This window comes from Henckelia pumila, chromosome 4 (genome assembly GCF_033568475.1).
Source record: "Henckelia pumila isolate YLH828 chromosome 4, ASM3356847v2, whole genome shotgun sequence".
Taxonomy (NCBI): Eukaryota; Viridiplantae; Streptophyta; class Magnoliopsida; order Lamiales; family Gesneriaceae; genus Henckelia; species Henckelia pumila.
Window position 1 is genome coordinate 102,121,394 of NC_133123.1, and position 27,892 is coordinate 102,149,285.

Consider the following 27,892-nt stretch of genomic DNA (forward strand, 5'->3'; position numbering starts at 1 on the left):
ACTTTAAACGGCGTCATATTATTGGGCCCTTATTGGACATGAGGTAAATACATGGGGGTTGCTTTGAAAGCAATTGGGCTCTACCTTTTGAGAATTATGGTTGGCTGATATTATTCGGGACCATAAGTTTGTCAATTGGACTCCATGTTCTCACTAAGGAAAAAGTTTCCCGTTTTCACTAGAGGGTAGTGAAATCGTTAAAATAGTGGGAGTGAGATTCATAAAATTAAATTCGCCTATTTTATGTCTTAGTAAATTGCTTAAACAATCATTGATATATGTCTGTTTTTCTTTTCAGTATTTCATACAATGAATTCGCGTAATCCATTATTCTCGATCCTCGAACAAAACAAGTTGACTGGCGCCAACTATACGGAATGGTTCCGGAAGTTGAAGATTGTCTTGACTTCGGAGAAAATGCTCTACGTGTTAGAGAAAGCACCTCCGAAGGAAGCACCAGCTGATGTAAGTCCGGAGGAATTGGCCAAACTTGATGCTTGGTGGGACCATGACATCAAGACCAAATGCTATATGCAAGCCTCGATGTCTGATGAACTCCAGAGGCGATTTGAGGACACCGTGAATGCTGCTGACATTCACGCTCAACTCAAGGAACTTTTTGGGGCTCAATCGAGGGCTGAAAGGTTCGCTACTGTTAAGGAGCTGATGACGTGTCGCATGCGTGAAGGGACTTCGGTCCGTGATCATGGGGTACGAGTGATTTGGCTCATACAAAAGTTAGCGACCCTTGATTTGGTGTTGGAGCATGAACTCAACGTGGATTTACTGCTTCTGTCTCTTCCTTCTTCGTTTGATGGATTTGTGATAAATTTTAATATGAACAAGATAGAGGCCACCCTTGAAGAGATGGTCAATATGCTCGTTACATATGAATCCACACTTAAGAAGGGTAAGCCAGCTTTCTTGGTGGGCTCCTCATCTTCTGCTAAGAAGGGGCCAAGTATGAAGGGCAGGAAATGTTCTGCCCCACCCAAGAAAGTCGAGCCCGAGAAGAAGCACAAGACAAAGGCTTCAAACAATGCAAAATCCAAGGATGTTTGCCATTACTGCAAGAAGCCGGGTCATTGGAAGCGCAACTGCAAGGAATATCTAGAGCAGTTGGGAACTGCAAAGGGTATGTTCTATATTGAAATAAACATTTCACTTAATACAACTTCTTGGGTATTGGATACCGGATGTGGATCTCACATTTGCAATGATTTGCAGGTGATGACAAGAAGTCGCAGGCTTAGAATGGGTGAGACCCAACTGAGGCTCGGGAATGGTTCCAGAGTTGAAGCTACGGCCATTGGAGATGTTTGTTTAACTTTGCAGAACGGTTTTAAGTTATTATTAAGAGATGTTTTATTTGTTCCAGATTTAATTAAAAACATTATTTCTATTTCTATGCTTGATAGAGATGGTTATTCTTGCAATTTTGTGAATGGGATTTGCAATATTTACAAGAATGAATGTTTGATTGGAAATGGACAACTTGAAAACGATCTATACAACTTAAAACTAAAAGACGTTCCAATAAATTATATTGATAAACCGGCGACAACAAACAAAAGGAAAATCGATAGTCAAAACCCAGCAAACCTTTGGCACGCTAGACTAGGTCATATTTCCTCAAGGAGGATGAACAAGCTAGTGGGAGAGGGCATGTTTGATATGTCTGATATTAACTCTCTACCTACTTGTGAATCCTGCCTAAAAGGAAAAATGACTAAATCTCCTTTTAAGGGGAAACCTGAGCGTAGTCAAAATCTGTTGGATTTGATCCATACAGATGTTTGTGGACCATTTAGAGTTGGGACTCAATATGGCCACACCTACTTCATTACCTTTACTGACGATTATTCAAGGTATGGGTATTTATATTTAATGAAATATAAGTCTGAAGCATTTGAAAAGTTCAAAGAATTCAAGGCTGAAGTAGAAAACAAGCTAGGTAAAAGTATTAAAGCACTTCGATCGGATCGAGGTGGAGAATACTTAAGTACCGAGTTTTTGGACTATCTAAAAGAGAATGGGATTCTCTCTCAGTGGACTCCTCCTATGACACCACAGCTTAATGGTGTATCGGAGCGTCGTAATCGAACTCTGTTGGACATGGTTCGATCTATGATGAGCTTCACTGAGCTTCCACCTTCGTTTTGGGGCTATGCGCTTGAAACGGCGGTATTGTTGTTGAACAACGTCCACACTAAAGCAGTGGACAAAACACCATACGAGTTATGGAATGGCAAAGCTCCTAAGTATTCGTACTTGAGGATTTGGGGATGTCATGCTTACGTGAAGCGGACAGTGGGAGATAAGTTGGATAGTCGATCCAGCTTATGTTATTTTGTAGGGTATCCGAAGAATTCAATCGGATATTATTTCTATTATCCTGCTGAAACAAAGGTGTTTGTTTCTAGGAATGCCACCTTCTTGGAGAAGGAGTTCTTATTGGATAAGAAAGGCGAGATGATGGAACTCGAAGAAGTTCGAGAAGAACCCGAAATACAAAATAACGATCCTACGCCTCAGGAACCATTACGGGACACGCCTGAACCTAGAAGATCCGAGAGGACTTCTAGACCTCCTGTTCGATATGGTCTTCTTCTTGAAGGGGATCAAGATGAACCCGACATTGGATGTGATCCAAGAAACTTCAAGGAAGCAATTTCTGATGCGGATTCAAATTTATGGCTTGAAGCTATGCAGTCTGAATTGGATTCGATGCATACAAACCAAGTTTGGTCTTTAGTAGATCCTCCTGATGGAATTGTTCCAATAGGGTGTAAATGGATCTACAAGAGAAAGCTTGGGCCTGATGGTAAGGTATTGACCTACAAGGCACGATTGGTGGCAAAAGGTTATACTCAAAGACAAGGAGTTGACTATGATGAAACCTTTTCACCAGTTGCAATGTTCAAGTCCATAAGAATCCTTATTGCCATAGCTGCATGGTATGACTATGAGATATGGCAAATGGATGTGAAGACTGCCTTTCTTAATGGAGACATTAAGGAAGAAATCTATATGAAGCAGCCTGAGGGGTTCACATCCATGGGAAGCGAGCATAAGGTATGCAAGCTTCAGAGATCAATTTATGGTCTAAAACAAGCATCAAGAAGTTGGAACCAGAAATTTGATGAAACAATAAAAGATTTTGGTTTCATCAAGAACCCGGAGGAACCGTGCGTGTACAAGAAAGTAGTTAAGGATGCTGTGACATTCTTAGTACTTTATGTTGATGACATCCTACTCATTGGGAATGATGTAGGGATGTTGCAGTCAACAAAGATATGGTTATCAGGTAGATTCTCGATGAAGGATTTGGGTGAGGCATCCTACATTCTTGGGATACAGATCTATAGAGATAGATCTAAGAGAATGATAGGACTCACTCAATCAACCTACATCGACACCATATTGAAACGGTTTTCAATGGATGGGTCCAAGAGAGGACATCTACCCATGTGTCATGGAGTTTCTTTATCCAAGTCTATGTGTCCCAAGACTGATGCAGAGATAGAGAATATGACACATGTACCATATGCGTCAGCTATAGGTAGTATCATGTATGGGATGATATCTACCAGACCGGATGTAGCATTTGCTCTGAGTGTCACGAGCAGATATCAGTCTAATCCTGGTCAAATGCATTGGAAAGCCGTGAAGGACATTCTTAAGTACTTACGAAGGACTAAGAATATGTTCATGGTATATGGAGGACGAGATCTGAAATTGGAAGGCTATACCGACTCTAGCTTCCAAAGTGACTTGGATGACTCGAAGTCAACCTCTGGATTTGTGTTCATGCTCAATGGCGGTGCTGTCTCTTGGAAAAGTTCCAAGCAGGACACCACAGCGGATTCCACCACTGAGGCTGAATACATTGCAGCATCAGCTGCTGCTAAAGAGGCCGTTTGGATGAGGAAGTTCGTCCAAGAGTTGGGCGTCATTCCTAAATTTGTTGGTCCAGTCCCGGTGTACTGTGACAACACGGGTGCCGTTGCTCAAGCAAAGGAACCAAGGTCTCATCAAAGATCCAAACACGTACTGAGGAAATACCACATCATCCGGGAGATTGTGGAAAGAGGAGACATCACTGTCGAACGAGTGGCCTCTGCAGACAATATCGCTGATCCGCTTACTAAGCCCTTGCCAGGACCATTGTTTGACAAACATCGCGAAGCAATGGGTCTATGTAGTATGACTAGTTGGCTATAGGGCAAGTGGGAGATTGAAAGAGTGGGTGCCCAGTGAGCCAACTTGTGGCTATGGGCTTTGATGACTCTTTGTACAAACAATCTTTTGTTTAATATAATTTACACTTTTATTAATGGCAATGACTTTATCTTTCTTCATATTGTTATATTATGATATACTATTGTTGTTTTGATAAAGACCTTGAATATACTATAGTGTATGTAAGATGTGGTAGAACATGGGGATGTCTATCATGAAATACATCTTATAGTCACTGTATATTCTAAACTGTTCCTAGTCGATTGAGCCGTCCGATAATAAGGATAAGGATCGCTCGAGTTTGAGACTAGCATTTGCGATGCGGAGTACCACGTTTAATTGGTAGGGAACATGGAGATGTTCGAAGCATGCAAATGGATATTCATAGGATGAATGGAGATTCATAGGATGAATAATCGAACTACCCTATCCGGACTTTCCAAGTGGTTATCACTTATCGAGTGGATAAAGTCCGCGATTTTGGTTGTACACCATTAGTCCTTACGACTTGAAACATCATGGAGACTCTATATGCTAGTACTGTGCTTTGACTCGTTTACCGACTCTATGGGGGTCATCAGGTGTCGGGATTGGGTACAGTTACAACACATATAGGAGTCGATGCATTGTTGTCAAGGATTCACCACATACTTGCGAGTGTGGATATCCTATGCGATCTGAGGAGATATTAGTGTGACAAATCTCTGGCCAGAGTACTTGATGTGATTTAAGAAATGGTTTCTTAGTAGCACATGCGATGTCACTAATTTGATCTTCAAGATGTATTGCATAGTTATCGAATCTTGAGCGACTCTCGATATACCAATGGTTGTTGATTCGATCGGGATATATGGATGAAGGGACCGTACTGTACGCTAACCAAAATCTACTGGTTCTTGTAGGCACTATCAGTGATACCTAGGGAATCATGGGGCGATGTTGCTAGGCGCTTTACCATGATTCGTTGGGCAAGTCGGAAATTGTTGTTCCGAGTCACAAGGAGTTGTGAGCCCACGGCTAGCTGTATCCCTGAACCATTGAGGGTCACACAGTGTAATGGAGTTTTAATCCCCGTTGAGATAGTTAAATTTAAAGAGTTAAATTTAATGAATAAAGAAGTTGGACTTCTTAAATAAGAGTAAGGGAGTAGGATTTCCTAAAATGACATAGGGATGACATTTTTGGAAATCACTGAATTCGGATTCAGGAAAATTTATCTTGACTTTAAAATATGCAGAAATGGTTTCTGTGCACATTGGTGAAATCGGTTCATCAATCGGAGTCACGATGAATTTTATATTAATTTCTGAACATGTGGGCTTTGCTTGTCGGGCCTCAACTTATGACTAATGGGCCCTAAGGAGTTAGTGGCCTGCATTATAAATAAGTTATTGCAGTACAGAAATTACACACAACAGCTCATTATTTTTGAGAGATAAAAATCGAAACCCTAGCTCTCTCAAAAGCAATCGGCCGAACACTCCCCCTCTGTCAGAGATTTTTCCGGTCTGTGATTTTTAATTGCAGTCAGGAATAACGAATCAGATTCGTTTAATCTCTTCGCAGAAACTTCTGATAGATTTTCTAGTGCAATCTATCAAAGGGATTTAAACCCCATTCGTGGACCTGATTGAAGGAGTTCATCGGTTCCAGGGAGAGACAACAAGAGCAGAGAAATCTGTTGGAGTCCAATAATCTCGCTTCGAGATTGAAGGTAAAATTTAATAATTGTTATTTAATTTTACACACACTAATAATTTAATCGTTGAACGGTTGACACCCACACCATGGAATTGTTCCATGACAAAAATTTTTAAACTTCCGCTGCACCGGGTATCAATCGTGATTGATCTGAGAGCCAGCGTTTCCAACATAATTTCTCGATAAGCAGAACCACAGAGATCATAATTGTTGATCTACATGGTGAGATTCTAATAAATCGAGAATGGTAAGAGGATTGACTTAATTAATTCAGGCTTAGACTCCGTGGATCAGTGTGAGCTATAATAGATCTAGTATAATTTATGCGATTGATAAGTTCAATCAATATTAAGTCGAGTTTAGTTATTTAAGAGATAACTAAAGTAGTTCTATAACCCAGTATGCTTAAAAATTAGTCTGAGAAATGTACTTAGAATTTATCACTTGTTTGAGGATTCTAGAATGTGTTAATTCCTGTGAGACCTCGATTCTAAACCACTAATCTTGGATTAAACAACAATTAAGTGAACGAGAATCCAAGAGTAAAACAATTCAAAGTTTTTTTTTTTTTAAACGCCGCGCGCCCGCGCGAGGAACCAAGCTCGCGCGTGCATGGGCTTCAACAACCGAGACCAACCAAAGGCTCGTGCCCGCGCAAGGTACCAAGCTCGCGCGCGCGCGGGCAAACAATTCAGAGGCCCAACAGAGGCCTCGCCCGCGCGCGGAAGGCCTGGGCAGAAAATGCTCAGGCTGCAGAAAATAAAGAAAGGATTCCGCGCTTGGTCCGACATGCCTTCAAACACATATGCAATAACAGGGTGTAGGGAAACATGCCATAACAAGTCATGCTTTCAGAAGGCCTAAAAACAATCAGGAGTCTAAATCGATACAACAACAACATACTTCGATTTTAGATTACAATCCGAATACAAACTAATTCGAATAACAAAACATATCAAGTTCGAGTTCTAACATGCTTCAATCTTAAACTAGATAAACATGCTAATTCGACTTCTAAACCGAGTCTCACTTCTACTACTTGCCCTCGAAGCTAACCATGCCTCTTCTGACTTGTTCCTGCCCCACCTGTTGCCAAGTACACATACAAAACAAAGCAACAGCCGGATAACCGGTGAGAACGACATTCCCAGTAAAAGCAACATAACAAGTAATACAAGTAACAAACATGCTTTCAATACAATAACGAAATCAATAGCATCGTAATGAAATGCATGTCTTTAAACAGGGATATCAAATCTGATAACGAGGGATTGCTGCTGTGCCTTTGGGATCCCGAGGATAAGATCACGTAACAACTCACCGACTCTCCCAATCGAGGTGGTGCCACGTATCTCACTCCTCTAGACTTTGAGCAACTATAATGAGTATGCTAGCACCAGACGAAACGACTACGACCTGGGCCACTCATAGTTCCCAAACGTCTAAACAAAAAGGGCGATTCTGCCCGCTGAAACAAGATTGGCTCAAGATGAATGCATAACAGAAACATAAAACATAATCCTTTTAACAAAAACCAATACAATCAAAAAATACACAAGTTCCTCATGCTAGAACAAGTGTAGATGCAAGTATGTGATTTCAAAAGGGAAAACTCAAGAACCACAGTCCCGAGTATGCTATCCGCTACGATGACTTCTTTTACCTTTCAATGCAGTAGCTCCAACTCTGGATAAGCTACAAAAGAGATTGTATAAACAACTACACAATCTAACAACAACAAGGCAACGGTTCAAGGAAAACTCTTTATACCGTTCTTCGTCCAATTCTCTGAAACGATCAAACAGCTGCTAACTCTGGGCTTAACAACTCCGAACGAATCTGTTCAGATACAAGAGATGATTGATCAAAAACCACGATCAACTTACAAGCCAAGTTCAAACTCAAAAATGGTTCAAAATCTCCAAAAACTCAAACCGACGGCATAACGGCTATAACTGAACAAACCGGCAACGCAGACAGCAGTTCAATACTGATAACAACTCAATTCAATGCTAATACAACAACAACAAGACAAACCCAACAAATCTCAAAACCATGATTTTCGAAAATGGCTTCCAAAAATCATAACAAATCCGAACGTCGCTCTATTTCAAAACTGACAGATAATAAACGATCAGAACTCTGTAAAGAACAACATACTCGAATCTAGAACGATTCTAACAACATCCAAAAACTAGAATGTATCCGATCGTAGAAAAACTTACGATATAACAGAGCTCTCACTGCTGTGATCGATAATCTGCCTTCAGAAATAAATTCGAACGGACGGATCGAGCTCGGGAGGAAATCTGAAAGCTCAAAACTCCAAAGGGGCGGCTCTAATGGAGGCTCACGGTTGGAGAGGAAGATGGAGGCTTCTCCAAATTAAAATCCATGTGTAGATAATATATAAAAATCAAAATTTGTGTTTTAGTCCCTGAAAAATCCAATTTTTGCAAAAAGGACCCTGATCAAAATCAAACCGGCTCGAGAACTCTGTAATCTCTGATTAACTCAAATAAATTCAATTAAGATAAAAACGGGACGTTACAATTCCGATTTTGGGATTCTTTGGTTTTAAAAGGATTTGTAAGTATTAGAACTTGTGACATTGGGAACCATTTTAATAATTTTTTTCTGAAATTTTCTGTGGTAGATACAGACGATGTAACCCAGTAATGGGGGAGGTAGAATGTCTTTTTTTTATATATATAGAAAAGACAACTTAAATATTTGGGTATCATTTGATGATTAGAAATCATTAACTTAGTTTCGGAGACTGAATTGAGTATTTATTTTAGATTAATCTTAGAAGTAACAGTTTTGGAAAAAAATGATAAATCAAATACTGTGTTCAGATATTTTCTATAATATTCTGAGGATGTCATCATCAGATTGTGATCTAGCAAGTGTTTGGATTTCAATGGGTACTAATAGAAAAGCATCAAGTGTTTAGACGGAGGAAAAGGACAACAACTGAGATCTGTAGTTACCAGGTCAAGTGGGATTGTTGTCACTAATTTCCCAGGATGTTTTTTGGATGCGTTAGGTCATTGATATATTTGATTTGATAGAATCAAGTCAAGAGTTAGCTAGTTTATATTGAATTGAAGACTCCAATTTTGGGTGACCCAGTTCTTATTCATCTAAGTATAAGCAAGTCAGGATCTAGTAATAACTTATTATTATTCGTGGCAGAATAACCAGTTTATTGTTCTCTCAAGATATGAGATAGATGCTACTATTCGACTCAGATTATTAGTACAGGGGAAGGTACTAATTGACTTTAGAGTCAACAAATAATATTGGTTTATCCAAGGTGAGAATTTGAAAGTTTCAAAAGAATCAGGAATTGTGGACAATGACGTTGTCACATGAGTTGGTGTTAATATAATCAGTCATTCTTCGCTATTGGTAATAGTATCCTTTCAATGTACAAGGCTTTGTGTACTTGGTTTGATGAAATATGTATCATAATATTTCCAGATATTTGGTGTGTCAACAGATTAAGGCAGAACACTGACAACCTGGAAGAATTACTTCACAGTTTGCCTATTCCTGAGTGGAAGTGGAAGTTTATCATGATGGATTTTGTGACTCATTTGTCGGTGCCCTCGAGGAATTGTGATGCTACCTAGATTGTAGTGGATTGACTCACCAAGTTAGTGTACTCCTTTCTAATCGAGATTATATCATGGACAGTATGGTTATTTAGTACACTCGTGGGATTGTGTGTTTCCATGGAGTGCCTGAAAGTATAGTCAGTGATTGAAACCTCAGATTTATTTTCAAAGTCTGGGGGATATTTCAATGTGCTTTAGATACTACACTGAGTTGAGTACAAATGCCACACAGAAATTGATGGGCAAAGATGTCATATTCCACTGTTCTAGAAAGAAGTAGGGAAGAGACAAGTAGAAGGACTTGAGTTAGTCCAATAGATTACTGATATCGTTGGAAACAGATTTAACATATTGTGAGTCATATACGAGCAGAGTATCTGGAGATGTTTTGACCAGCTCTGTATCTTGTAAAATGTTCAGATGTAATAGAATGAATTACTATTACAAGTTTATTTCAGTACTTAAGATTGATTTCGAGAATGAAATATCTTAAGTGGAGGAGAATGTAGTAAGTCAGTTCTATTTAACAAGATTAAATGGTTAAACATGTTTAAAATTAATAAACACATGATTAAAGGATTTTTATTATATCAAACGGAACAAGAAATTGGATCCAGTATACTCAAGAATGGTTAATGGGCTTAATTGGGCTCTTGTAGTTTGGAAGGTCCGAACTACATAGCCTAGAGGGTTCGAAGGTTCCGAAGAGATCGGAACCAGCGAAAGAGTTTGGAAGCAAAGGGACGATTGGAACGTCCAAAGAGGGATCAGAGCTTCCGATCGTGGTGTCTTATAACGTGGCATTGATGCTTGAACACGTAGCTGCATACAGGAGATCAGAGCTTCCGATCGTGGCCATTCCGAAAGTGGCATACATGCAGGGATCCGAGCTTCCGATCAGGAGATCGAAGCTTTCGATCGTGATCTATAAATAGGGGGTCTGAGGCTCACATTTGACTTACCAATTCACAAGCTCTTCTCTCATATCTTAGGATATTTTAGGAGTTTCTAGCTATATAGGCGTGCTCCGGGCCTTGGCGAGGCGTCTTCAGGGTTGTAGCGGAGCTGTGCTTAAGTTTTGGGGCATTCGACATGAAACGACCCTAACTCTATAATTAATAAATAAATATGCGGATTTTTTTTTTTTATTTCTTACTAAATAAAATATGTACATATATGCCCATACATATATGCACAGAATAAAAAGATTTAAAAATAAATAAATAAATAATTAAATACTTAAATAAAAATGCATTCTTTAAATAAAATAAATATTTGAGTCAAACATTTAATTAAAAATACTCCATAAATAAAATGATTAAAGTTTGCATGCACTGACAATATTCAATAAAATATTCAAAACTCACAACCACTGAAAAATAATATAAAATGTGTAACGTGCTGACATAATCAAAAACATGCAATGTGACTCAGACATCTATCACGGTCACGGGGTCACTGCATGTCCGCTCATAGGTCCTCGCCGCCGGTAAGAACTACATCCTCCTCTACGAACTCACCTGCATCATACCAGTGTAGTGAGCCTAGAGGCCCAACATGCTAACATAACAAGGGTTTAAAATAATTTAAAACAATTAAATATTAATACATAACATATACATGAATGAGCATGCTTAAAAATATCATGGCATAAACATAACTTAAATTAACTTAAATAACATAGACATACATAATACATAACATTGTTGAGCAAGGTAATTTTCTAACATCGCATGGTTGTATCCGTAGTGTAACCTTAAATCATACATTAAATACTGATCAGCGTGGAAACCAACATACGTGGCGGTGACGAATCACCTCTTAAATTGGCAGTAAACTGCCCTTCAATAGTTCACATATGGGGACGAATCCCCCTTAAATTGTCACACTACTTCAACTTCCAACATAAAATATTTTATTATTGCTCAACCTTAAACATTTAATTATGCATAAAATTATTTCATGAATGCATGTACTTAAATAAAAATGTGTGTCCTTCATATATATTAATTTAATTTCTTACTAACATATAAATATTAAAATAACTTCAATGCATAAAAATAATTAAATATATATTCAGTACACATGCAAATTTCTCATGGATTGTACTGGACTGCTGGCCCTAACACTCAAGCCCATTTACTTAAATCTGGCCCATAAACACTGAGACTGGCCCATTAACATACTTAAGCCCAATAAAATTATTCTAAGCCCAATTAAATTAATTAAAGCTCATTTAAAACATTCTAAACCCAATAACAACTTAAACTGGCCCAATGGGCCCAAAAGCCCAAAGACTGGCCCAATAACTTTCATGGGCTCAAAAGCCCATAAAATTAATGGAGTAACTTAATTAAAATTTTAAAAATCCAAATAAAATGATTTGGGAGTCCAAATAATTTTATTTCCAATTAATTGGCCCAAAAACCCATTAATTCATAAAATATTTTAAAAATAAAAAGACTCGAGCCTGGCCCACCAAACCCGGACCCGGACCCACTTAACCCGACCCACTACCCTACTGACCCGACCCAGACCACAGACCCGACCCGGACCCAACAGAAAACCCTAGAACCCGACGCCCTACCCTCTCCTTGGCTGCGGCCGTGAGCAGCAGCCACTCCGTGGCTGCTGCCGGCCTGCTCCGGCCGCCCCTGGCCGGAGCGCCGCCGCCCCTGGCCGGAGCGCCGCCGCCCCTGGCCGGAGCGCCGCCGCCCAAACGTAGCCCACGTCTGGGCGAACCTGACCTGACCCAGCCCCTGCCCCCATGCAGCCCCACGCACCGAGCCGAAGCCCTCTTTCTCGAAACCCTAGCCTGCGACTCCCCTCGGCCGTGCTGCAGTAGTGGCTTCCCTGGGCTCGTTTGGCTCGAGCCATTCGAGCCACTCGAGTCCAGACACACCTAGTACACCCTAGGGACCCTAGCCAGCAGATAGAACGCACCCATGGCATCAAAACGTGAACATGAATCATGAAAACAAGTAACCTTGGGCATAAACCGACCACCCGAACCATTTTCTGAAAAAAAAACTTGAAAGTTTTGATGCATACACAATCCACACCATATAATATCTGATAGGTACAAGAAAATTGGAAGAAAATCATGCCTTTCACCAATGTTTGAGTTTAGAAGCGCGTAGAACGATTCCCGGGACGACGAACGATGAACAACCCTTCGAAACTTACAGAAAAGTCGAGCTATGGAGTCACCTTGGCTTTGGTTCGAGGAAGAAGATGAAGATGGAGGAGAGGGAGGCGGCTAAGAGCTTTTGGTCGATGGGTTTTGGGGTAGATTAGGTTAGAGTTTTATTTTAATTAAAATAGGTTTTAGGATAATTAAAAGTTTTAAATATAAAACCTAAAATTTTAAAACTCTAAATAAAAGTTAAAATCTGATAATTTAAGTTAAACATATGAAAATCCCGAAATTATAAATTTAGGGAATTTTAAAAATACTAAAAAGTCAATATTTTGGCTTATTTTGAATAAAAATGGACTCCTAAAATTATATAAAATTAAATACTAAAAATTTTGAGATAATAAAACTCAAAATAATATTTTAGGGCTCTAAAAATGCTCATGAAATTAATTGGCTAGAAAGTTGTCATCTCGTCCGTCCACGGTCCCGTCTACGCGATAAAATAATTAAAATACTAAAAATCATAAAAATCACTAATTATGGGTTAAATGCTTAAAAATAAATTAAATCATGCACAAATAATTCACATAATTATTTAACCCATAAATCTAAAATTTAAATAATTAAATATCCTAATTATGCATGCGGATTTACGTATTTAAAATACCGGGTGTTACAATTCTCCCCCCCTTAAATTGAATTTCGTCCTCGAAATTTAAAGTACTTACCCGAACAACTCCGGGTAGCGAGTCCTCATGTCTGCCTCGGTCTCCCAAGTAGCTTCCTCCTCTGAGTGATTCAGCCACTGGACTCTGACCATCGGTATGACCCGCGTCCTAAGCCTCCGCTCCTCCCTTGCCAAGATCCGCACTGGCCTCTCCTCATACACTAGATCTGGTGGCAACTGTAAGGGCTCGAAATCCAACACATGCGACGGGTTGGAGACATATCTCCGAAGCATGGATACATGAAAAACGTTGTGAACTGCCGCTAGCCCCGGTGGTAGAGCTAAACGGTAGGCCAACGTGCCAACTCTCTCCAAGATCTCGAATGGCCCTATATAACCCGGATTAAGCTTGCCTCTCCGGCCAAAACGCACTACTCCCTTCATCGGTGACACCTTCAGGAATACGTGATCACCTACAGCGAACTCCAAATCTCGTCGTCTGGCATCTGCATAACTCTTCTGCCGACTCTGAGCAGTCCTCATCCGATCTCGAATCTGAGTCACTATGTCAGCTGTCTGCTGCACAATCTCAGGACCCAGTAAAATCCGCTCACCAACCTCATCCCAATGCACAGGAGATCTGCATCTCCTCCCATACAATGATTCATAAGGAGCCATACCTATAGACGACTGAAAATTGTTGTTATAGGTAAACTCCACTAATGGCAGCTTAGTCTCCCAAGAGCCCCGAAAATCAATGACACAAGCTCTCAGAAGATCCTCGAACCTGGATCACCCTCTCAGACTGACCATCTGTCTGGGGATGAAATGCTGTACTGAACAAAAGCCTCGTCCCCAAAGCCGTATGCAGACTCTTCCAAAACGCAGATGTGAATCTCGGATCTCTGTCTGACACAATAGACACTGGTATGCCATGCAGTCTAACAATCTCTCTGATGTAAAGCTCTGCATACTGTGTCAAAGAATAAGTAGTCCTCACCGGCAAGAAATGAGCTGACTTGGTGAGTCTATCCACAATCACCCAAATCGCTGTGCAACCTCTGGCACTCCTCGGTAAGCCAACCACAAAGTCCATCGTAATATTCTCCCATTTCCATTCCGGAATAGGAAGAGGTCTAAGAAGTCCTGCTGGACGCTGATGCTCTGCCTTGACTTGCTGACAAGTCAAGCACTCTGACACCACTCTCCCGATGTCACTCTTCATCCCGGGCCACCAATACAATAGCTGCAAATCTTTGTACATCTTCGTACTTCCGGGGTGAATGGAGTACGAAGATGTGTGAGCCTCTGCTAAAATCTCAGCTCTCAACTGATCGACGTTCGGTACCCACATCCTACCACGGTACTGAACGATACCATCCTCCACTGTATACAAGAGGTTACCTCTAGCCTCATCTCTCTGTCTCCATCGCTGCAACTCCTCATCAGTAGACTGTCCATCCCTAATCCGATCTCTCAGAACTGGCTGCACCGTCAACACTGACAAGCTCGGTGCATGGCCACTCGGATAACATTCCAAGCCAAATCTCTGAATCTCGCTCTGTAGTGGTAACTGTACGGTCAAACATGATACCCCTGACGACTTCCGACTTCCAACTCAAAGCATCGGCCACTACATTAGCTTTACCCGGATGGTAGCTAATGTCACAGTCATAGTCCTTCACCAACTCCAACCATCTGCGCTGTCTCATGTTCAACTCCTTCTATGTGAAGAAGTACTTGAGACTCTTGTGGTCTGTGAAAATCTTGCACTTCTCTCCATACAGATAGTGCCTCCATATTTTCAAAGCGAAAACCACTGCTGCCAATTCCAAGTCATGCGTCGGGTAATTCTGCTCATGAATCTTCAGCTGCCTCGACGCATACGCAATAACCTTACCACACTGTATAAGCACTGCGCCTAAACCTAGTTTAGACGCGTCGGTGTACACCACTAACTCCTCGTGTGGTACTGTCATCGCTAACACTGGTGCAGTAGTGAGTGCTTCCTTCAGCTGATCGAAGCTCCTCTGACAGTCTGAACTCCAGATAAACTTCGCATTCTTCTTGGTCAAGGAAGTCAAGGGTACTGCAATAGAGGAAAAACCCTTGATGAACTTCCTATAATATCCTGCCAAACCCAAGAAACTGCGAATCTCAGAAGCATTCTTCGGAATACCCCAATTCTGCACTGCCTCAACCTTCGACTGATCAACTGCAATCCCATCTCTCGAAATAATGTGGCCAAGAAATGCCAACTGCTCAAGCCAAAACTCGCACTTGCTGAACTTGGCATACAACCGATGCTCCCTCAAAGTCTGTAAGGCTGTCTGAAGATGCTGTCTATGCTCCTCGATGCTCCTAGAATAGATCAAAATATCATCAATAAAAACTATGATGAACTGATCTAGATACGGCTGAAAGACTCGGTTCATGAGATCCATGAAAATCGCTGGAGCATTGGTCATCCCAAATGGCATCACTAAGAACTCGTAATGCCCATATCGTGTCCTGAAAGCAGTCTTGGACACATCTGCATCTCTAACACGCAACTGATGATAACCAGATCGCAGGTCGATCTTGGAGAACACCGAAGCTCCCTGCAACTGGTCAAATAAATCCTCTATCCTCGGCAGTGGATACTTGTTCTTCACTGTGACCCTGTTGAGTTCTCGGTAATCGATGCACAGTCTCATACTGCCATCCTTCTTCTTCACAAATAACACCGAGCTCCCCACGGAGAAAAGCTAGGACGAACAAAGCCTTTCTCTAACAACTCTTGAATCTGCTCCTTCAACTCTTTCATCTCGGTAGGAGCAAGTCTGTACGGTGCCTTAGAGATAGGCACGGTGTCTGGCACTAAGTCGATGCTGAACTCCACATCTCTCACCGGTGGAATTCCTGCAACATCCTTCGGAAAGACATCCGGAAAGTCACGAACCACCTCTATCTCTGATAATGATCTGCTAGATGGCTCTGAAGTCGTGACGATACTCGCTAGAAACCCCTGGCAACCCCGTCTCAACAACTTCCTCGCCTGAATATGAGATATCACCTGAGGAATATCACTGCTCTGAGATGCATGAAAAGTGAACGGGTCGCCTACTGTAGGTCTCACTGACACTGATCTCCTACGAAAATCAATCGAAGCTCCATTGACTGTCAACCAGTCCATGCCCAAAATCAAATCGAATCCACTCAATGGCAAAACCACCACATCTGCTCGAATGGAGTGTCCCTGCAGCTCCAACTCCAGTCCTCGAATAACCTTCGAGGTAGAAATAATCTGCCCTGACGGCATAGTAACATCATACCCACTGTCACTACTCTCAGGTGTGATGCCTACCCGCCTGATAAACTCCAGGGAGATAAACGAATACGTAGCCCCTGAATCTAGCAACGCAAACGTGGAGTTGCCTCCAACTAGAATTCTCCCTGCACGCAGAAAATTTCCAACAGTTTCATGCCACTACTAAATTTTCCCCAACGAGTCACTACAAATTCTTAATTCTAATCACAAGTAAAACATGCTTCCTATTCTAACATGCAGTTAAATAACCCAAATAACAACAAATTCCAAATTAAAGACGAAATTTTAACCAAAGAAAAATTATTAAAATGTTAGGGGTAAGATATACCGGTGATCAACGAGGTGTCTGGATCTACCTCCTTGGCCTGCATCACAAACACCCTACCAGCGGTGTTCTTCTTCCTCGGGCAGTTAGCTATCTGATGCCCTGGCTCCCTACAGTGGTAGCAAACTCCTGCTCCCAACAGACAAGGTCCCGAATGCATCTTCTGGCACTTCGGGCAAGTAGGATAAGCTATGGCATTAGGGGCCCCGCCCCTCTGCTGCTGCGGCCTCTGCTGCTGTGGCCTCTGCTGTGGATTCGGGCCCTTAGCCGGCCCTGTATACTGCTTCTTCGCAGGAGGCTGCGAAGATGGTCGTTGATACCCAGCCTGAAACTGCCTCTTCCCTTGCTGCTCTCTCTGAATCTCTCTCCGACCCTCCTCGGAACGCAAGGCTCTACTGACTGCAGACTCATAAGTAAGGACGTCTGCCATGCGAACATCATGCTTGATATCCGCCTTCAAACCCTCCACAAACTGCCTCAACTTCTCTGGTGGACTATCTGAAATCAGAGGCACAAAGTGACAGCCCCTCTCGAACTGTCTCACATACTCAACCACTGTCTTGTCCCCCTGACGGAGACTCATAAACTCACGGATCATGCGACTGCGCACATCCTCAGTGAAGTACTTGGCGTAGAAGATACGCCTAAACTCTGCCCATGTCAGTGTAGGAAGGTGAACTCCTCTGGCTGCACCCTCCCACCAAAGCGCTGCGTCACCCCTCAGCATGTACGTCGCACAGTTCACCCTGTCGGTGTCTGTGATCCCCATATAAGCAAAGATGGACTCCAGAGAGCGAATCCATCCCTCAGCCACCAAAGGATCGGTGGTACCAACAAACTCCTTGGGTCCCTTCTTCTGGAACCTCTCAGCAACGTCCTCCTCATGGGACAACCTGGGACGAGTAGCCTGCTGCTCTAACAGAGCAGTAATCCCTGCCATCATATTCGCATTGGCCTGCTCCAATGCTGCTAGAGGGTTCTGCGGAGGTGGAGGTGGAGGTGGAGGTGGAGGTGGAGATCCCCCACGTCTGTTCATCGGTCCGGGAGGCATTCTGCACCACCACATATTTCTTTACGTAAATCTCCATGCATAACTAAGTTGTTTAAAAGTAATACTAACTTAAATCCAAAGAATTAAATCATGCTATAAACACTTAAAACTTACAGACCGGTAGCGTGGATTTCTGAGCTCGCATAGCAGTAATGACCCCTCCAAGGACCGTGCTCTGATACCAACTGAAACGACCCTAACTCTATAATTAATAAATAAATATGCGGAAATTTTTTTTTTTATTTCTTACTAAATAAAATATGTACATATATGCCCATACATATATGCACAGAATAAAAAGATTTAAAAATAAATAAATAAATAATTAAATACTTAAATAAAAATGCATTTTTTAAATAAAATAAATATCTGAGTCAAATATTTAATTAAAAATACTGCATAAATAAAATGATTAAAGTTTGCATGCACTGAGAATATTCAATAAAATATTCAAAACTCACAACCACTGAAAAATAATATAAAATGTGTAACGTGCTGACATAATCAAAAACATGCAATGTGACTCAGACATCTATCACGGTCACGGGGTCACTGCATGTCCGCTCATAGGTCCTCGCCGCCGGTAGGAGCTACATCCTCCTCTACGAACTCACCTGCACCATACCAGTGTAGTGAGCCTAGAGGCCCAACATGCTAACATAACAAGGGTTTAAAATAATTTAAAACAATTAAATATTAATACATAACATATACATGAATGAGCATGCTTAAAAATATCCTGGCATAAACATAACTTAAATTAACTTAAATAACATAGACATACATAATACATAACATTGTTGAGAAAGGTAATTTTCTAACATCGCATGGTTGTATCCGTAGTGTAACCTTAAATCATACATTAAATACTGATCAGCGTGAAAACCAACGTACGTGGCGGTGACGAATCACCTCTTAAATTGGCAGTAAACTGCCCTTCAATAGTTCACATATGGGGACGAATCCCCCTTAAATTGTCACACTACTTCAACTTCCAACATAAAATATTTTATTATTTCTCAACCTTAAACATTTAATTATGCATAAAATTATTTCATGAATGCATGTACTTAAATAAAAATGTGTGTCCTTCATATATATTTAATTTAATTTCTTACTAACATATAAATATTAAAATAACTTCAATGCATAAAAATAATTAAATATATATTCAGGACACATGCAAATTTCTCATGGATTGTACTGGACTGCTGGCCCTAACATACTTAAGCCCAATAAAATTATTCTAAGCCCAATTAAATTAATTAAAGCCCATTTAAAACATTCTAAGCCCAATAACAACTTAAACTGGCCCAATGGGCCCAAAAGCCCAAAGACTGGCCCAATAACTTTCATGGGCTCAAAAGCCCATAAAATTAATGGACTAACTTAATTAAAATTTTAAAAACCCAAATAAAATTATTTGGGAGTCCAAATACTTTTATTTCCAATTAATTGGCCCAAAAACCCATTAATTCATAAAATATTTTAAAAATAAAAAGACTCAAGCCCGGCCCACCAAACCCGGACCCGGACCCACTTAACCCGACCCACTACCCTACTGACCGGACCCGGACCACAGACCCGACCCGAACCCAACAAAAAACCCTAGAACCCGACGCCCTACCCTCTCCTTGGCTGCGGCCGTGAGCAGCAGCCACTTCGTGGCTGCTGTCGGCCTGCTCCGGCCGCCCCTGGCCGGAGCGCCGCCGCCCAGACGTAGCCCATGTCTGGGTGGACCTGACCTGACCCAGCCCCTGCCCCCATGCAGCCCCACGCACCGAGCCGAAGCCCTCTTTCTCGAAACCCTAGCCTGCGACTCCCCTCGGCCGTGCTGCAGTAGTGGCTTCCCTGGGCTCGTTTGGCTCGAGCCATTTGAGCCACTCAAGTCCAGACACACCTAGGACACCCTAGGGACCCTAGCCAGCAGATAGAACGCACCCATGGCATCAAAACGTGAACATGAATCATGAAAACAAGTAACCTTGGGCATAAACCGACCACCCGAACCATTTTCTGAAAAAAAACTTGAATGTTTTGATGCATACACAATCCACACCATATAATATCTGATAGGTACAAGAAAATTGGAAGAAAATCATGCCTTTCACCAATGTTTGAGTTTAGAAGCGCGTAGAACGATTCCCGGGACGACGAACGATGAACAACCTTTCGAAACTTACAGAAAAGTCGAGCTATAGAGTCACCTTGGCTTTGGTTCGAGGAAGAAGATGAAGATGGAGGAGAGGGAGGCGGCTAAGAGCTTTTGGTCGATGGGTTTTGGGGTAGATTAGGTTAGAGTTTTATTTTAATTAAAATAGGTTTTAGGATAATTAAAAGTTTTAAATATAAAACCTAAAATTTTAAAACTCTAAATAAAAGTTAAAATCTGATAATTTAAGTTAAACATATGAAAATCCCGAAATTATAAATTTAGGGAATTTTAAAAATACTAAAAAGTCAATATTTTGGCTTATTTTGAATAAAAATGGACTCCTAAAATTATATAAAATTAAATACTAAAAATTTTAAGATAATAAAACTCAAAATAATATTTTAGGGCTCTAAAAAGGCTCATGAAATTAATTGGCTAGAAAGTTGTCATCTCGTCCGTCCACGGTCCCGTCTACGCGATAAAATAATTAAAATACTAAAAATCATAAAAATCACTAATTATGGGTTAAATGCTTAAAAATAAATTAAATCATGCACAAATAATTCACATAATTATTTAACCCATAAATCTAAAATTTAAATAATTAAATATCCTAATTATGCATGCGGATTTACGTATTTAAAATACCGGGTGTTACACGACATCAGCGGGTTGATGACGGACAAAGGTATAACTCTAGCTCCTAATAGAGAATAGAGAGTATGCAATAGCTTAGTTAAGACTTTTAGAGCAAGAATATAATGCATGGTTACTTTGCTTTGTAGTGCTAAATGGTAGTCTTGGAACCTAGATGGATGCTTCTAGGACTGCCTTAGTAAGGTACGTAAGTACTGACTGAGATAGCCAGCGGGTTTACAGACTTATGTGTTGCATATTATTTGACATGATGCATGTTATTGCTTTAAGATATTATGATGCATGTGCATATCATATTGAGCCTGTATTTTCTTTGAGATAAGTTAGAGTTGTAGGGAGCTCAACCCTAGTTATGACGTTTTGACACTGAGAGTCACAGTGACCGACGGGTCGAGCGGACTCTAGTGATCTAAGTGGCATCCTGGTCCATGTCCAGTTAAAAGTGAGTGGTTGAATCCAGTGGTTTGATTTCCCGAGATTTCAGCTTATATCCTAGGCGCCAGTCTGAGCAGATTCTGATTTTCCACCCAGATATTATACTCGATCATTACATTGCATGCATCATATTTGTATGTTTACCCGTACCAGCGTACTGAGCTTTAGCGCTCATGTCCAGTTATTTTCTGTTGTCTGGAAACCCCATTCGTCGGAGCAGTTGCAGGTTATTCTCCTGAGGATCTGGAGGTTAAAAAGGTGACCATGGCAAGATTGAGGGTTAGCTAGGGGTGCAAACGAACCGAATCGAGCCGAATAATGGTAAAATTTTAAGGCTCGAATTCGGCTCGATAAGAGTATATTCGAATTCGAGCTCGATTCGAAGTTCGATAATTTCAAATATTTTGGCTCGAGCTCGGCTCGAAATGAAGTTCGAGTTCTAGTTCTAGTTCGGCTCGAAATATTCGAACCTATTCGTGAACTATTCGGATATTATGGTTCGAAAAGCTCGAAATGTTCGAAAAAAGTTCGAAATGTATATATATTTATTATATAATTATATTATATTAATTAAATATTAAGGTTCGCGAACTATTCGTGAACTATCGAACAGTATAATTTCGGCTCGAGCTCGGCTCGAAAAAAAGTTTGAACATGTTCGAATTCGGCTCGAGTTCGATAAGCTCGAATACGAATCAAATATTTATCGAGCATGCTCGTAAATCTCACGAACAGGTTCAGGTCGTTTGCACTCCTAGGATTAGCCATTAGGTTCTTAATTCTTTTGAATTAAGTTGAATTCAATTGGGTTGTATAAATTTGGATTTATTTAACGGTTGTATTCTGTCGGGTTCAGGATTTTATATTATTTATGCAGTTTCTCTGATTATGTTTATTCATTGTTACATTGCATGCCTAAGTTTCTGATTAGTAGGTGATCCGAGTTGGGTTACTACACGTTCAGACTCACAAAAAGTATTATTTTATGTCAAAAAAAATTATTTTTCACAGTAATATTTAGATCAACTCGATCAATTTCACAAATATATAAGTCTAGAATTATTTCATAAAAGTATCATATATGGCGTTCAATGTGAATTATTATTATTATTATCATTATTATTATTATTATTATTATTAATAGTTCGGAGATCTCGTAAGGAATTTAGGATCTTTGAGCCATATAGATTACATGCTATCGGTCATTGAATGTGAAGTTTGATTTATCAATAATAGTTTCATCCACATGTACTTTACTTAGAATAAGTTTTATGTGAGACGGTATCCATGAGATGTGTTTATTTAACTAATATTTACAATGAAAATTATTATTTTGACGTAAAAAGTAATCTTTTTTGTACGGTCGATCAAATATGAGTTCTGTATCACAAAATTGACCTGTGAGAACATCAATATTTTAATAATTAAATTCAAAATGAAGTTATATTTTTAATAAGTCTCTTGCCTCCCCCATATTCTGGTTCTCATTGTCTTGGTCGATAACGTGACATTGTAAAATATATAATCTTCAACAAAAATTGGTTGAAAACTGAAGCATCTAACTTGTTTGTTCCAATATATAAATTAATCCATTTTTTATTTGTGGATATTTGTATATTATACCAAGGGAATATCCTCGATATAATCTCTCCACCATATTGACGGTATATGAGAAGATCTATGGGTAATATATAAAATACTTGTGAACTACATTTAGTTTTTATGATAAACATGTGATTATATTAATGAGTGTTAACTAGCAATTTGAGCGTCGCGTATCGATTATTATTTTAATAGGAATAATTATTGCATTTTAACAACCATTTTTCCAATAATCACATTTCATGATGCTCGAAACAAGTCGATTTAACTCTCATACCTATATATTGAAAGAAGAGTAGGTCTTTTGTATATCTGTGAGACGAGTTGATTCGATCTATATGTAGTTAAAATTGATAATTTTGATATAAAAGATAATACATTTTCATGTGTTGGGTCGAATATTCGTCTCACAAAATTGAGTCATGATTTGATCTCATAGAAAAATTATAATACATGATAGTGATACAACTCTAATATTTTAGACTGTTCAACCATCTGAACACCACGTCAATCATAAAAAAAAAACTCTCGTAAGACGATCTCACAAGCCAATTTTGTGAAACGGATATCCTTTTTGAATCACCCGTACCAAAAATATTAGCAGCATTAACCATTCTTACGAATAAAAATCTGCAAGACCACTTCATAAAAGACTTACATGTCAATGATTTTCCAAACATAAATAATTATTACTCTCCTGACACTTTTCTAGATTTAAGTAACCGGAATATATGCTTATATCTTCTCATACTAGTGAAAAATATAATACAACCAGTTCATTCACTTCATTCACTTGGTGTAAATATATGAAAACCGCCCAAAGTCCTGCGAAACAAGTCGACAACTCAAGCTCAATAACATCACATTGCAATCGAATCAACTCAATAAACTTGCTAAACCGACTCAATCGTTTTCCAATTTGATATAAATATAAATATAATAATAGTCAAAGCAATTAAAAATGATTAATGACATGACCATCTTATTTGAAACGTAAGTTTATTTTTATTCCAAGAATGAAGCAAGGGAGAAACAACTTGACATACTACAAAAGAAACTTATAATTTCCATCATTTGAGATTACAAAAAACAGATCTAATGACGGATGTTTCATCACTTGGGAGACCATAAAAAAACCCTCTCCTCTGTGATCCATGATACCCCTAAATTGAACTACATCTACCAACTCCATTACATCAGATTCCTGCAAAATGGCCTAAAATATGCAGCCTTCTGCAGATCATGTCATGCCATGCAACGCAAAGCGAATGAACTAATTAGTACTCCAATCCCCCTAAAGATTACAAGAAAAATGCACAATCGTCGTGAAAACGTCGAAATATAGTGGGAGAGGAGGAGGAAGAAGAAGGTGAAAGTGTAAGAAAATGAGGGCTTGAGAGGTGATTGCAGTCCAACTAAAACAAAGGAAAGATATAAGTTCAGAATCATAGATGACAACAATGAGACTACACCCGAAAAACTTGTCTTTTTTCCGAAAATTTGAAAAGTTTTTCGATTGTGATGCGTATGCAATGTGTATGTAATAGCTTAATCTTGATCTTTCCAAGAGAAAGGATTCATAGGACATGAGGGAGGAGGAGAAGAAGAATGAGGAGGAAGAAAAGACCATGAATCCTTATTTTCTTGATGCTTTTGAGAATCGATGTTTTGTGAAGATACTTGTTGATGAATACTTTGAAAGGGAAGATTAGGAGTTATTAAAAGATGGTCATCCCAAACCGGACTCATCGGAACATAACCAGCCGATGCGGCATTGAACCAAGCTTCATTCATATCTCCCCAAACCAGTTCAGAAGATGGCGAAATATCCCCATCTCCTGCAAAATTCTCCTCATTTTCTTGAACAAGATGGCTCCCACTCAATCCCAATCCGGAATTATAGTCAGAATGATCAATCTGCGGTTGTTCTTGATCCAAAACTTGCGGGTTGGAGCTTTCTTGAACTGGTTGAGGCTGAGATGCAGTCCCAACCCTGCCTCCTTCATGGGAGGTTGAAGTTGCTACCGCTGCTGATTCGGTCTCTTTCCCCAGAAACCGTTCGGGGAAATTTAGCTTCGCATTCTCTCCTCTCAACTTAAACGCCTCACGATCATAGGCCATGGCTGCATCCTCTGCTGTATCAAATGTGCCGAGCCAGAGGCGGGTCCTGTTTCGAGGAAGCCGAATTTCCGCAACCCATTTTCCCCAATGCCTTTGCCTCACTCCTCTGTAGAGTTTCGTAGCCGCGAGGGGCACCATGGGAGGCCTATACAAGGTCGTCCCGTCTCGCCCCAACCTGTTCATCATCATCATCATCCTATTTCTTGGACTCAAATTCAATGCACCGCTCCAGTAGTGCAACAACTGCTGCTGCGCATCCCCTGCAAAATACGGCGGAAACGTGAAATTCTGAAGCTGATGAGCACTCTGTGACGTGAAGGAAATCATCTGCTGCTGCTGTTGAAGAAGATTCTGCTGCGGCGGGGGAAGGAACGGGTTTGAATTCGATGGCAGGTGGGTACTTGGTGGATAATTATCAAATGCAAATGGAAAAATAATTCTTGAAGATGGAGGTTGAGTAGGTATTGTTAGAGGAGACATGGATAGAGCAGGCTGCTGAGTCGAAGAAGAAGAAGAAGAGACATTCTGGCTGGCCTTCTTGCGAGGCCTATTCGACATGGAAACTTCATCAAAAACAAGCTTCCCTTCAAATTCTTTGCCTTTATCCCTTCGATTTGATTCTTCACCAGATTTTTTGGATTTTCCTTTGCCTTTAGTTGCTTCCATTTACCAGAAATGCAACAGCAAACTTGGTTACAAACAAATATAGATATATTCAACGCCGCTCGCCCACTTGAATAAAAGAGCACCAAAATCAAGAAAACTTAGGAAAACAAGGACGAAATCAAGAAAAGTCCGAAAAATCTGAAGATCCCAGATGCTAAAATTTACTGGGAAATCGAGAAAACAACAATTCTTACAGTTTTAAAAAAACTCAGACTGGAACCTGAAATTGCTAACGTCTACTACCAGAGGGAATAGCAAGTGGATTAAGAGCTCAGAAAAAGATTTGATGTGTGTTTGGGCCCAGAGAACACAGAGAGCGAGCGGCTTTGTATGGAACCAGAGCGCAAATCCAATATTTTTCGTGTATTTTGTTTTGAAAAAGGTGGATTTGAAGATTGTATATGGAGAAGAGAGCAGAAAACTCGAGAAAATTGTGGGAAGACAAAAGGGCCGAGGAAGAATTGGGTTTATAAGAGCTCAGAAAAAGATTTGATTGTGTTTGGGCCCACACGCTCTGCTTGCGTTCCTTCTAATCTACTGCTTGTTCTAATTCATAAAATGAAATCTACTTTATTATTCTTATTTATTTTTTTATTTTTTCAACAAATTTTAAATTATTTTATTTGTGGGTGTCCTTTTTTTTTTTTTTTTTTCTTTCTCTTCTATATAAATTGGATGTCCTTTCTTTATTATTATGATTTATGCGTAATAAACTGTCAATTTAGTTATTCTTTTAATTTTAAAAAAAATAAGGAGTTGGTCTTTTATAAGACGATTTTACGGATTTATATTCGTGAGATGAGTTGATCTAATCTATATATATTTATAACGAAAGTATTTTTTTTTAACATAAAAAAATATTTTTTCAAGAGTTAGTATAAATAAAATATGTATCTTACAAAATTAACCGGTAAAATCGTTTCTTGGAGTTCATTTGAAAAATTATTATGTGATCGAAGTTTTTTTTCCCAACCCATACATAAGAACTACGATACGAGGGCATGAGATGGTTAGATTTGACTAACCGACCAATACAACGATTATATATACGAATCAGATGCCATAGCATGTTTGTTTTTTGTTTTGTTTTTCTTCACTTGTTCAAAACTCGAATACGACAAGTCTAGATTTGAACACAAGTTCGAGTTGAAGTTCTCAATGAAAATGTCTAATATATATTTAGGAGTGGGTTTTCGGTATACCGTATCTAAAATATTGGTATGAAAAAAATTTATATCGATACCGATATCGAAATTTCGAAATTTTGGTATTGATACCGTATAGATACCAACAAAAAATCCAATATATCAAAAAAATGTCGATATATCAAAAAAATTTCGGTACAATATCCTGAAAAGTGGGTATTTTGGTTCGGTAATATACCTACAAAAATAGTTTGTCTACAATCTATAACATGAAAACATAAGTTATCAATATTAGCACAAAAACTTTTATGAGACAAATCTCTTAATTGAGTCACTTATAATAAAATATTAATTTTTATGCCAAAGTTATATTTTTTTTTGTTAATATAGACATAATTGACTCGTTTCACAGATAACTGTAAGAGACCAATTCCACACTAGCTATATGGTAATAAAACTTAATTACCCATACTAATATCCTACTAAAATAATACAAAATTTACGAAAAACAAACGAATCTTGAAGCCAATACTAATCTAATTAAATAGCTAGATCAACTAAACAAAGCATGTTACGTTAACGTTGTTAGTAAAAACAAGTTTTAATTTTGAGTTAATTTGATCGATCAATTGCATGTCAAGTTTTGTTTCATCAACATTTTCGATATCAATTATATTTAAAATTCCATTAACAAGCATCAAAACATTATAGTAGGCTAAGTCATCAATGATGCCTAAGTCATCATCGACCACTAAAACCCGGTACCATATTTTAATTATGCGAAAAAAAATAAGACGATGTGGGAAAATATTGTTGGACAGCTGAAAAGTCTATATATATATATATATATATATATATATATATATATATATATATATTTGTTTGTAATTCGCGAACTCGAAATTTTGATCAGCTCGATTTATTTTAATCCCTAGTATATGGAAATGGATTAGACGTCCTATTCCTAACAAAAAAGATTTATTAGATAAATTTATTTTAATCCCTAGTATACGGCAATGAATGGATTGATATATATATCTATATATTTCGTAC

At 39.3% G+C, this 27,892-nt stretch overlaps 1 protein-coding gene across 1 annotated transcript; it reads right to left on the bottom strand.

The window, feature by feature from the left end:
• Positions 1-23,895: 23,895 nt before the first annotated feature.
• On the bottom strand, positions 23,896-26,120 carry LOC140865214 (uncharacterized). Its single transcript, XM_073269779.1, has one exon. The coding sequence runs from the start codon at positions 25,692-25,694 to the stop codon at positions 24,456-24,458; it is 1,239 nt and encodes a 412-aa protein (XP_073125880.1). The 5' UTR covers positions 25,695-26,120; the 3' UTR covers positions 23,896-24,455.
• Between the last annotated feature and the right edge of the window lie 1,772 nt (positions 26,121-27,892).

Excerpts from the sequence above, each read along its gene's own strand:
- LOC140865214 (XM_073269779.1), bottom strand. The coding sequence starts at position 25,694 with ATGGAAGCAACTAAAGGCAAAGGAAAATCCAAAAAATCTGGTGAAGAA.